At 48.6% G+C, this 13,497-nt stretch overlaps 1 protein-coding gene across 13 annotated transcripts in view; it reads right to left on the bottom strand.

Annotated features, from left to right (window-relative positions):
• The window catches only part of CELF4 (CUGBP Elav-like family member 4), a 341,436-nt gene extending 328,215 nt beyond the window's left edge, over positions 1-13,221 (bottom strand). For 12 of the 13 annotated variants that reach the window (XM_023543841.2, XM_023543839.2, XM_023543840.2 and 9 more), the window contains exon 1: positions 12,718-13,121. In XM_023543841.2, coding sequence (XP_023399609.1) covers positions 12,718-13,003 — 286 coding nt within the window. In that variant the 5' untranslated portion in view covers positions 13,004-13,121. Of the gene's footprint in view, positions 1-12,717 lie in introns of all 13 variants that reach the window. The other variant, XM_023543877.2, reaches the window with a different exon arrangement.
• Positions 13,222-13,497: the final 276 nt, after the last annotated feature.

Genomic DNA, 13,497 nt, shown 5'->3' with positions numbered 1-13,497 from the left:
GTACCTCCCTGCTCTGGCCTCTTGCACTCTGTGGGGCTTCAGCCGACTGGGTGACAGCCACCATCTGATCCCTCCCAGTCCCCACCTGGCTCAGCATAGCCCACTGCCTCACCAGATGTGGGCAACTGTGGGCGTACGTATACTGAGGGGCATTTGAAAATTCCTTTGCAGAAGTTGAGGGGATGCAGCAATCCGGAGGTGGACTCACGTCAGGCCCTAAGTCTGGAAAGGTTCGGGTACCTCGCAGAGCTCTCTCCAACACTGTTGTCATTAGTTGCCCATGAGTTGGTTCTAACTCATGGCGACCCCATGTGTGTAGAGTAGAACTACTCCACAGGGTTTTCAAGACTGTGACCTTTCGGAAGCAGGTAGTCAGGCCTCTCTTCCAAGGCACCTCTGGGTGAGTTTGAACCACCTTTTGGCTAGTAGTCACACAGTTAGCTATTTGCGCCACCCAACAGCCTCTCCCCTACATATAAAAAAACCCCTTGCCTACCAGACGATTCCGACTCATAGTGACCCTATACAGAGGAGAACAGGATAGAACTGCCCCATAAGGTTTCCAAGACTAAATCATTAGGGAGGCAGACTGCCACAACTCTCTCCTGCTGAGTGGATGGTGGGTTAGAACAGATCTTTCCGTTATCAGCTGGGCGCTTAACAACCGCACCACCTGGGCTCCCCTCCTGGACATCCAAAACCAAACCAAAAGGTTGCAGTCAAGTCAATTTCGACTCATAGCAACCCTATAGGACAGAGTAAATTGCCCCCTAGGATTTCTAAGGAGCGACTGGTGGATTCCAACTGCTGACTTCTTGGTTAGCAGCCGAGCTCTTATCCACTGCACCACCAGGCTCAAATACACACACACACACACACACACACACACACACACTGAAGTGTAGATTATAATTATTAGTCTTTGGAATGCAACAAAACTCACATGCATACAGGAACTAAGATGCGCGTTCCTTCTGAATTTTGTGATTCCTATTTCTTGCACTGTAACCCCTCCCCCCTCCCCCCCGCCCCCCCCCCCCCCCCCCGCCCTGGCCCGTTTTGCTGGTTCCCACGGCACAGGCCTGAACTGCCTATTGAGGACGGAACGCTCAGGGTCCCGCATCGCCCACCGATCAGGCTTCCAAGGGCTCCTAGCATCGGAAGGGCAAAAGGAACGGACTGCCCTTGCCTTGGGAAGGGGTAGGGTGCTGGAGAGGTTTGGTCGGTCAGCTTTTAGGGTAGGGCCGCGAACTGCAGAAGTCCGCAGCTTCGGTTTCAAGGACCAGGCCCATAGCGCGTGCGGGAAGTTCCCCTTCTCGCCATCAGAGGGCAGGCGGCCTCCAGAGGAGAGAGAAGACCCCGCCCCCACACAGGCAGTTTGGGGGCTCCTCCCCAAGGAAGGGAAAGGATCTAAGGGGTGGCCTAGCTTCTAAGCTCCCTGCTGCTACGCCTAGAGCTTCTTAGACCCGGACCTTGTGGCCGAAGAGGACATAGGGCACTTCTGACCTCTGACGCCAGGATCCACCCTGCCCACGCACCTTCTGTGGCAGAAGCCGCCTGGCTCCTGTTGGGAGAAAGTGTAGAGATCTGGGAACTGTCGGTGATGGCATTGGAGGTTGTAGCTCAGCTGGGAAGGCTGGACCAGGAGCAATGGGGAGCGAGCAGCCGAGGTCCTTGCTGGCCCCTTGGCCCCTAGGCTGGGTGTGAGCTCTCAGGGAGGAGCCTGTGTGAGGCCAGGGATCTGCTCCCCCTTGGCATCCCAGCGGGTGGATGGAGGTCAGGGGAGGATTGGATGCAGACTGTCTGCTGGTGCCTGAGCACTCGCTTATGGGAAGCAGAGCACCAGCCCCTAGACGCCTGGGTCTCCCCTCACAGCCACTGGGGTCATTTCCTCACCTGTCTTTACAATCAAAAGCATTGCCCCAGCACGTTAGCAGCCCCTCCCCCATCATGCATTGTAACCCCCACCATGGGGCCTGGCCTCTAAGACTGGCTCCCTCCCTGCTGCTTTGAGGACAGGCTCTGGGAAAGGAGAAAAGGAAGGCCCAAAAAGCAGATGGGACCTTCGGCTGTCGCTGGAGATGCCTCCCCTGCCTGTCTTCCTCCAGCTCCCTCTCCCAGGGGCGCCCACACACTGGGGTATTGCCCTTTCCATTCCTTCCTCAGAGCACCCTTCCAGGTGTCACCCAGGGCTGCCAAGCAGCCAGAAACACCCATAACCAGGTCCCTGACGGGGAAGGAGGGAAGAGCCAGGGGCCTTCTGGAATGGAATTCCGAGGTCAAGGAAGCTCCACTTTCCCTCTCATCCACTATGACTGGAGGTGAACCTCTGTGAGAAATGGCTTTCTGAAGGGTGAGGAGGCAGTCTGGAACATTCCCCCCATTGGCAGTGCTGTTGGGGCAGGACCTTCAGCCCCTGGCTCTGCTGGCCTTAAGAACTCAATCACAGTAGCTGATTTGATTGGGAGCCTTTCCTGGGACCGCCCCCCTCCCCCAGCTGTAATGCCCACACTGGCATGTCTCAGGGCCAGGATCCCATCACTTAACTGGGGCTGTTGCTTCAGGCTCATCTCATCCCCTCTGAGTTGGACCTTTTCACACGGCGGGTGCAAGGATACTCCCTATGCCTCATCCGGTGAGACCAAGCCAAGTATTGATTTGACAGAAAGATAAGTATATGTTGGATGGATAAAGGTTAAGGGATCCTATTTCCTTCTTTTCCTGTTCAGAGAACACCTCTTCTCTGCCCCACCCCACTGGAAAGTGGAGGCTGAGGCCAGATGAGGGAAGAGGGTTCTCACCAGTCACTCAGGGATACCTCTGTTCCCCCTGGTCTCCTTCCAGGAGTTGGAGACCATGAACCCTCTGGGAGCAAGGTTCCCCCTCTCCCACCATGGCAAGCACTCCCGACATCCTCACCTCTTCGGATATTCTTAGAACCAGTCAATAAGATTAATTTTACATGGGCATAATTTCCTGCTATTGCTGCTTAGTCCTTCTCCCAGCCTCACCCATTGGCAGTGACATGATACAGTTTCTGGTTATATTGGTCAACCAAGATATTGATATTATTAATAATGGATATCTATATGCTGACCTTTGTCCACACAAGTGAATCACTCTGGGCTGGCTGTCACATTTCTTTAAGAGGTATTGATAAGCCCATTACTGGAAGGGCATGTACAATCTTAGGTGTGTGCTTTTCACTCACCTGCAAGCATCTCCTGTGAAAATCTACCCTGGTTGGATGAAATGGTGTGTGTGCACCGAGGTGTGCCAAAAATGTCTGTGCGCATGTGTGGTGTGTCCTCATACATGTATATGTGAGTGTATATGAGTGTGTGTGAGTCTGTCTTAAACACCGGCCCTTTTAGAGCTGATCGAATAGTCAATTACAGCATTATGGGGAGGTAGCTGAATCAGAGAGTTCCTACAAATACACTGTGATGTAGTGTTTGATCTTTGGATGCCTCTCGTCTCCCAGGACTTAACGCGAGGAGGGTTGGCTTTATAAGGATATTATTAGGTTGATGCCTCATTCTCTCAATTTACCTGCCAGGCAGGAGACAGCGCTCACTGCCAGCAGCCTGGCCAGTACCAGCCACGGGGAGGTACTACACTGAAGGCCACGCTGCAGGCTTGACTTTGGGGTGTGACGCTCCTAGCCTCAGTCTGTTTATCTGTGCAGTGGCAGCAAGTAGTTCGGTTCTGCCTTCCTAAGAAGGAGCCGTGGTGGTGCAATGGTTAAGCTCTCGGCTGCTAATTGAAGCGTCAGCTGTTCAAACACACCAGCGGCTCCATGGGAGAAAAGACCTGGTGCTATGCTTCTGTAAAGATTACAGCCTAGGAACTCTATGGGGCAGTTCTATCTGTCATATAGGGTAGTTAGGAGTTGGAATTGATTCCACGGCACACAACAACAGCCAACCTAAGGCTAGAGAGGGCAGATTGACTCAACTTAGCCTATCGGCCTTCTACATCAAAACTCCCAGTCATACAGATGCTCCACACACCTCAAGGTCTTGTTTATTACACAGTGGACAGTGAAGTGGGGCCCGTTGCCTATTAGAAGGGAATGAACTTGTGTAGTTCCATGGTGGAATGCATGGTGTGTGTGTGTGTGTGCATGTGTGCATGCACACGTAGGCATACAGACCTCATTGCTACATATCTGGGTGGCTGCTATCATTCCTACCTGCATGGACAGTGGTGTCAGCGACAGACACATGACACTGTCTCTATCAACCTGGTCTACAGTGATCTGTCCTGTTTGGGTCCAGCTACACTCACTTGTTAGGGGTGCCCTCTCACCCGGCCCTGTAAAGGGAAGCCAACTAACTAGAGAGATCTTTTGGATCCTCAGACATAGTGTATGAATAAACCAGACATGGATTAATTAGGTGTGACTGCATCATTAAATTAGAATAATGAACAAACAGCCACGTATGGCATTCAAATATGCCTAGAATGACTCCAAGGGTTGCTTTCAAGTAAGTCACCTGTCAGTTTGTAGGTTTGGGGACCTCTGGAGAGCGAGTTTCCTGTCGTGTCTTGAGCAGTGTATTCTAAAGAACCGAAGCGAGGTCCATCCTTCAATGGGCACCCAGACTCCACAACCGCGTCCAAACAATGGCTTGGTTCGATACAGCATCATCTATGCACGCTTCAGCTGCAAGCATTTCTCAGCGTGAAATACGACAGTAGCACAGGTGTTCAAGAGACAGGAGGGAGAAGTTAAGAGGTGTGGGCAGCGGATGGGAAATGTATCGATCCCTTAATATTTATGTGGATGTGCACACAGTGGCTTGTGCATACACACACACACACACACACACACTCTCACTCCTCCCTTTTGTGTTTTCTTTAGCTCTTTTTTTCTTCTATCAACACCCCACATTTCTGTCGGATAAATTTGAAGGTGAACCAAGTCTCAGTTGTGTAATTGTAGAAATCAGTTGCAGCACAGCAGCCCCCTGCCTGGGTGCACAACACCTCTCGCAATCCCGGACCTAGGACAGAGCTTCAGGGCAGCAAGAACTGCTTGTCTTTAACAAAGAGAAGGAAGTCAACAGCTAAGAGGGAAGAAAACAGGAAGCTCGCCTGCCTCAGTGGTGAGATGTGGTGTAGCCTAATGCACCAGGGGCTTTGTTAGTAAGATCTGTTAAGTATCTTGAAACCTTTGATCTGTAGCCTCTCTTAACAAAGGTGATAATTAATTAAAGCAGAGTATATTGCAATAAAGTAACATCGTGGTCAGTTTATGCACCATCCGAAGCCAGCTTTCAGAAGTCCCTGTCAATTAAACTCTTGTTGGAGGCCACCTCATTATCAGTTTTTTTCCCCCCTGAGCTTTGATCAATATTTTTGGCTATTCCATTCTCACATAACCAGGACGACGTCTGGGTCCATGAGGACACCCATTTATTTACATCTTGCAGATGGCCACGTAAGATTTGTTCCTGAGCTGAGTTGAGCTGCTGGGAATGGTGCTGTTTGAGAGCCGCAGTCAGCCCATGCTGGAGGGAGACACAAGACAGGATAAGAGGAGCAGAAAGTGGAGCAAGGGGAAGAGGAGAACCCTTGCAAACGGACGTTCCTAAAACACCCCCTTCTACTCTTGGCAGGACTCCGAAGTACGGGCATTTACCCTTGGGCTTTGTTGTCAGCTCCTGGGCTCCACTGAGCAGGGCTGGGACCCTGATTTTATATCCACAAGGGGGTCCCAAGGAATTTGGTGGGTGGAGATAGAGGAATCCCGAGGGCAAGCACATCAACTCTGGAAATTGCTCTCATACCTTTCTAGCCTCAATGTTGTCTTTCTGCCCTGAGACCTTTAACTGCACCCCTACAGTCTCAAGTGGATAACTGTCTCCCTCTTCAAGCTCCCCTTTGAGGTTTGGTTGGGTATCTTAAATGGCAAGGAGAATAAGTAAAAGAGAAAGAGGAAGGAAGATGATAAAAGGGCGACAGGAAAGTTGGGGGACTCTGTTTCCCTCCCCGAAGCTATTTGAGCAAGACTAGATACCTTCTGTGATTCTTGGAGATGCTGTGTACTTCAAGGTCTGCAGAAAAGGCAGAAGCAAAGGGATAAACGTGCTCCTCTTGTTATAGAGAGCCTAAATGGGCAGCAGTCGGGTCCCTGCCACGCCCTGCTTAGGTTTAGGGGAAATGTGCTCTGCTTGGAGAGCCTGGCTTGACTGAGCTCTCTGTATGTGTGTGTGTGTGTGTGTATGTGTGACAACTACAGGAGGAAAGTAGGGCTGGGATGCCAACAGACAGCTGGTGGGGTACGGAATGCAGTAGACAGAATTTTCTCTGCAGAGAGCCAGGCAAACCCCTCAGGTTCTGGATGGAAGGTCATTTCTAAAATGAGTCAATGGATAAGTAAAAGTGGTCAAATCTTCAAAGGGTGATGGGTGAGGGGTGATGAAGAATGCTTCCTCAGTCTTGGTCCTGAGGGGGTGGGGATATGGAGCAGCTAAACCAGAGCAGGCCTCCACACTGGAAGTTGGATCATTGACAAATTCAATCCACGAGTTCTGAGCTGGGGCATGTATGTAATAAGGAGAACAGCATCATTCTTTCCAGATCGTCTCTTTTTCCCCATCGCCCTCTCCCAGATCCTGCAAAGAGACTTGCAAAACGAAACCTCCTGTAGCATCACCTCCTTGCCACTTGCATCCATCATTTCTTCCCTGCCGACACACATACACACAAGTTCACACACACATGCTCACATCCACGTCCATAAAGGCTGCAACATCTTCCCTCCCTCAACCCTCCGGGACCCACAGACACACATAGGTTTTCACACCTTCTAGCTATTCTCTCTGTATGCCACATGGGATTCCCTTCCAAGTTCAGGGGCTGCTGCAGTTTCAGCCACTATCACCCAGGGCTCCCAGCTTCCAGCTGGCATTTTGGCCTGGCCAACTTTCAGTTCTTTTTTCCTGTCTATGATGTTGGGTCTCACTCTCGGTTGCATCTTTCTCTCCTCTTTAGCATGCCCACCCCAAATCCTCTTCAGTCGAGATCCCTCCTGTGTCAGTTTGGAATCTGAGTGTCTTCTGATGACACTGAGGTGTGAGCTGTGCAGTGTTTTCCCCAAAAGCATCTGAGGCAAGTGAGGCAAGTTCTTTTTTCAGTCAAGGAGGTAGTTCTTGGACATCTTCCCAGGCATCATGCAGAAGCCCCTCTCCCTTCCTCTATATAATCTGTAATCATGAGGGTGCTGATGCTGATACAATGGTGGTGATGGCCACACTCAAGTAGCTGGAGTGCGTCGGGATCACTGGCATCAGGAATGCCCCTGGAAACCAGCTCTTTGAAAGAACTCAAAGAACTTTACAATATGCTTGGGTAGGAGGCCTATCTATGGCATACATTTTTGTAATGGTTTTCCTTTGCATTGTTTTCAAAAGCTATGACTTCACTCAAGAAAAGCTTTTCTTTTCTTTCTTCTTTAGATTTTGCTTTGTGTTTGAGAAGCCACAAAGATTCAGCCAACTGAAGCAGGTGATGAAGAGAGTGAAAGTATGCCAAGGGGTTTTTTTTCAGCCCAATCTAGAATTCCCATTAAAGCTAAGGGGGTGGGGGGAAAAGCGTTAACATTTCCCTGATGAATTGCATGAAATCTAGGCCAGCTCCGGTTCCCACATGTGTGGGATGCACTTAGTCATGCATGCACATGAATGCATGTGTGCTCATGTGCATGTTAATTTGTCTGTGTGTCTTGATTTTGAGGAAGTCTGTTTAAAATGAATGAAATCATGCACAAGCAGCAAATAACTGCCAATTTTTTAAATAAACCAACAATTTTCCAATCATTTTTTCCTTGCTCTTAAATAGAATACTTATCAACATCTAGAATTTGGAATTTTGGTTTTATTGTTCATTTTATTGTTTCTTGGGGGTCTGTTGCTTTGCTTTAGTTTAGTTTTGTAATAATTGCTATTGCTGATTTTCTTTGGTGAAACATTTTTTTGTTAAATAGTTTTCTTATTACACAGCTATCCCACTTTTCTAATCCCTTTCTCACAAGGCGAATCTTTCTTCTAAAAACTCTAGGTGTGTACTCAGTCATTCTACCAGCTTCTTTCCCTGGACGGAACTGAGTTTTTATTTTTCAAAGTAATTTTTTATAAAGTTCATTTTAATTGAGCTGATGCCCAAGCTGATACTCCGACTTCACCGTCTCTTAGACTCGCTTGAAAACAGAAATCAGATAGACACTCACCAGCTTTAACTCACCTATCTATATATATATAAAAAAAAAAAACCCACAATGAGCCATCTTGGCTAAAGTCAAGTGGTGGAAACCCGATGTTCTAAGAATCATTACAACTTAAACGCAAATACAAGGCATGTCTTTATGAAGATCGTTGCAAATCACCAAAATATAACCACAACCCTTTCTCGCAGCTGTACCCAAATCCAGGGGTTTCAGGCATTTACTACGCAGCTATCGTTGAAATGTGGGGTTGTGCATGCGGTAGTGAGTACATTTTGAAATGATACACTCTCTGGGGCTAATTCCACAAAAGGTTTCATTACTTAGTCCCTGCTCTCTTTCTGAATGTTGTGTGAAAGTATGAAGGGTTAAAGTCCCTGAAGCTGTGGCTCCTGGGTCGAGAGCCCCCGGGGCTGCCAGCAGAGTAGAATTTTCTTCGTGTAGCAGGGAAAATCTCAATGCAGAGTGGTTACCCAGGCGCAGATCTGTTCTGACTGGATAACAAGAGGGAATGTGATGTGTACTTGGCTGTTTAGATTAAAATGCATCGCAGGCTCCAGGAACAAGCACACATCGGTAGTAAAGGCTGTTTAAACCTTTGGGGACAGCCCTATGTTTAGATTACATTAATTCATAAATATTATACTAAATACCACTTAAATTGGACTTAAATGACTTCAAAGATAATGCATTATAATATGGCTATCCAGAGAGCACTAGTCTTTATGTCTCCCAGTAACTCAGTCTTTGCTGCCTCCTTCCTATCCTCCTAGACAAGACCAAAGTTATGAATGGATTGCTGGCTTGCTCATGTGTGATCCACTGTATGTATGTGTGTACATGTATCTGCGGTCACTGTCTCTGCTTGTTCTCCAGGACGTAAAAAGAAGAAAAGAGAAACAAATAAGAAGAGAAAAGGGAATAAACAGACCTGTCCTCTTCTCCAAGGGAGAAACAGTCTACAAGAATGGGCAACATTGGCCCTCCGCTCACTTTCGCTGCTACCCCGGGAGTTTGCCTCTCTCCTCTTTAAACACTAGTACAATGCCTTTCTCTTTGGAACCTGGAAAAGCAACCTTTCCCAAAGTGCTTTTAATGGGGGAGAAGAGAAGGCCCTGAGTTATCTAGGAGAGTTTGTATTAACTGGGTTTTCTTCTTTGGGTGTTCCTTCGAATTTTAATTTTGGGCCGATTTTCTTCCTTTCTCTTCCTGCCTAGCATCCAGACCCATCCCCAAATTGCTTTCTAGTCTCCAGGGAGTCAATTTACCTTTACACCAATTATCCCAGTCCACAGCTGCTATTTGCTGCCTCCCCAGCCCAACAGCCTTTCTCTGATATGGTTAGGTTTGCTCCAAAACACCTACCCACTCCCACCTCCACAGACTCCCAATTTGCCTGGAGTAATTGCCTTTTAAGGTTCACTCTACGCATGGCAGGTATTCTATTAACCCTTAGAACTACTTCCTATTTTAGTTACCTGAAATGGCAAATGGACAACAAATGGAAACCCACCTGGAATCTCATGCATTTAATTTAATTCTTACTTCCCTTTCGTTTCTTCCTTTCTTCTCCCTCTTCTTCTTTTTTTTTTTTTTAAAACCAATAACATATATATCCCATTTGCCCTGGAAGCCAATTTTATCCCAGTATAATTTTATCTCAATTGTATCTCAATATGATTTAGAAGTTAGAAATTCAAGAAAGGGAGACCAAGAGCCACAAATATACTCAGAAATCAGGTTTAACAAAGGCATGTTTTTGTCCCTAGCCTCATGTTGTCAGTTGAGAAACAGGAAAAATTTAGACGCCAAATGCAACCTTCACTCATCAAGCCTCATCATGCTTTTTGACTTAGCAGTAATTAATCACCAATGGCAAGGGAGTCATTTTTATTAAGATGGCCAGAGGCTTATTTTATCCGGATTAGCTAATAAATCAGGCGGCATCACTGAAGGAGGAGTTCAAACTCTTCTCAGACTGAATAAACCAGACCTCGAAGACTGTCTCATTTATTCAGCTCCTCAGGAGCTTCCAGGCACCGTTAGGGACCTTGCGGCCCAACCTTGCTCTGTAAATATCAGAGAGATGGAGAGGCAGGAAGTTTCATAGGGGAGATACATGCTTAGGTTCCGAAGGGTGAGCTGCGACAAAGAGGTACCCGGCATGCGGGAGTCTACGGCCTGCCTGCCACTGACTGAGCCACTTTAGGGGAAGAATTACTTAGAAAATGAAGTTTTGCTGTCCTAGGAATTGTTACCAGGTGTATATACGTGCATGAGTGTCTGTCTGCCTAGATCATAATATTCTCTACTTTTCGCTTGCAAATACTAATTCTACTTCTTTGCTATAATACGAAAGAGTCCAAATTACACCAAAAGAAAGTAATGATACCACCAAGGGATTACGAAAGGAAATCAAGGAATATTTTTAAAGTTTATCTTTATTTGAAATAAAGAAATAAATAAAGTGCTCTAATCCAGATCCCATTAAAAAACCCACTTCTTCACAACTGTTTTATTTTTTGCCTCTAATGAGTTCTGATTTTTTTTTAACTTTGAAATCTTAAATGACCATAAGTACTGATCACTAAGATAGGCAAAAGACTTCCCTTCCTATGCCTTTTAATTGTATTATTACTATTTTTAAAACTGGGGACATATTAGAATGACAAAGGTTTGATACAAACCTTGATTAGCTTCTAGCGAGCTTGACTCGAAAGGGAAAAACTATAACGATATGGTCGACTTGAGAGGGAGGGGGAAAAAAGAAGTGAAACAAAAATTACTTTGAAGACTGTTTCCCCTTTCCGCCTCTCTTCTGAACAGACAGACATTTTGGATAAAGGTTGGTTTCTCTCTCCATTACAGCCCCCACGCTCACCCCACCCCAGCAAACCTAGTATATTTCCATCCTGTTGTGTTTTTGTGTAACTCAACATGCCATTAACTTTAAGATTTACTCCTCGGCAGGCAAGCTGGAAGATGCTAAAGCCAATAAAAACTGCTCGCTGGGACTCCAACTACGAAGAGTTTTGAGCTCTGTTTAGTATTCGGATAAAGGGAGGGCTGGAGACGGAGGGAGGCTGTGATAGTGAAAACCGCTGCTGCTTAGAAAGCCAGCCAGCTCCGCACTCTGCGCCTAATGTGCTGGAGGATCGGCTCTGTTCATAGCCCATTTGTGGCCAAGGATGAGGCTGCTCTCATGTGTGTGTGTGCGCGCGCGTGTGTGTATGTATTTCATCTTTAAAACCACCAGCTCTAACACGGCATCTTCGGCGGCTCTCCACGCTACTGTTTATTAAAAAACAGAACATCCATACACATCCCCTACAACTTCCTTATCCCAGTGCTCCTTCCATGCCTGGTGATCAGTCTCTCTCAGAAAGCATTTAACTTGCCCACCCAGCTCCAGCACCGATTAATCCCTGCAGCACATCCTATATGTTACTGTTAGGAGAAGGGCACTGGGCTAACTTCGTCACCCACCAGCCACCCACACACGTTCTACAACCGAACACGTTTGCGGCTCTGCCTTAAAGATAATAAAACAAGGAGAAAACACGCAGGCTGCAGACAATTCCCATGATCACTTTCCTAAAAAGTTGCTGGGTTTTCATTCTTTGATTATTCTGTTTTCCCCTTCTCCCAAACACTCACTACCAATGATTGCTTGAAGGGAGAGAAATAATGTACTCTAAAGCTGTCTGCATGGTGAGTTTGAGATAAACTAGGGTATACCCTTCAAAATGCATATCTTGCACACACAGATCCTTTTCCAAAGCCCCAATTTTCTGGGAAGTGGACCAGCCAGGCTTCTCCGATCCCCACTCCACCCAGGGGATGGCTAGTTCCTTGATAATTCTTGCTTTAGGTTTTGTCACTTGCTTCAGTCCTCCCAACCCTTCCCCCTTCCCCCCACCATCACCACAACCAGATGATTGAGGCACAAAGCTCGACAGGGAGAGTTTACTGTTAAATTGATAGGGAAATAAAAATATCCTTTTGAATTTGTCACCTCTCCCCCTTTTAGACGGCTTTGCTCCCGCTACTCTGGCCCAGACCGGAGGAGACCATCTCCTATTAGTATTTTCAGCACCACGGCGATGGACAGCACCCTCGCTCCCCGGCCCGCGGAGCGTCCCGGGCTCGGCCAGTGCAGCTGTCCCCATCCCAATGCTTCAAGTCGCTATCCCCACAAAATCCAAGCCCAGTTTTTCCTCGATCCTCTTTCTCTCTCTCCCTTCATCTTCTGCGCCCACTGCTCTCCCCACGGCACCGCTCCTGTTAGCTCTGTACCCAAAACACAGCCTTGCCCCAGCGAACAGCTCCCCACGCACCCCAGCCCTGGGCTCCGCTGCCCGCGCGCCTCCCTCCTCGGCGCCCGCCGGAGGCTCCCTCTCGCGCCGTCTCCCGCTCGTTTGACGCGGGCCAGTCAGCCCGTCCGCCCTCTCCTCCTCGGCAAAGTTGGGTGGGAAAGGTGCACTCACCTTTGTGCATGCCAGTGAACCTGTCCTTCAGGACCGTGAGCTCGTAGATCTTGCCGAACTCCTCGAAGAGGGGCTTGAGGTCCTTCTCATCCAGATTGCGGGGGATCTGCCCAATGAACAGCTTGATGGCATCGTGGTCCTTCATGGGAATGGTCGACGGGTTCCCCGGGCTGTGGCTTAATCCGTTCATGTGCCCGGCGCTGCCCGGGCTGCTGCTGAGCCCGTTGGTACTGAGGCTCGCGTTGTCAGCCTGTCCGTTTGCTAACGTGGCCATCTTTATATACATAGAGAAAATCTTCTTTCCTTTTATTCTTTCTCGCTCGCACTCTCTCGCTCCTCTCCCTCGCTGGCTCGCTCGCTCGCTCGCGCTCACACACGCACACGCATACACACACTCGGGTTCTCTCCCCCTCGGTTTCTCCACACCTCGCTCTCCTCTCTCTCTCTTTCTCCTCTCTTCTCTCGCTCGCTCGCGCTCGCGCTCTCTCTCCTCTCCACCCCCCCTCCCTCTCCCCTCTCTCTCTCTCTTCCTAGGTCTGATCTGATTTTTTTTTTTTTTTTTACATTGAACAGACAGGATCTCTGTCCTTTCCGTTTAAACAGGCTGGACCGGTTCAAGTTCCCAGCCAGACCAGGGGTGGGGGCGGCGAGTGTGAGCGCACGGAGGCGGGGGGCGCGGGGCCGCAAGAGGGCGCGACGGGGGGCTCCCACGCGGCGGCGGGCGGCGGCCGGGGGCAGGGCGGGCGTGGGGCGGCGCCGGCCCTCCGCACCTCCCCCGTC

This window comes from Loxodonta africana, chromosome 11 (genome assembly GCF_030014295.1).
Source record: "Loxodonta africana isolate mLoxAfr1 chromosome 11, mLoxAfr1.hap2, whole genome shotgun sequence".
Lineage (NCBI taxonomy): Eukaryota > Metazoa > Chordata > Mammalia > Proboscidea > Elephantidae > Loxodonta > Loxodonta africana.
Note: the sequence above shows the minus strand (reverse complement) of the source record. Positions and strands in the feature narration are given on the sequence as shown.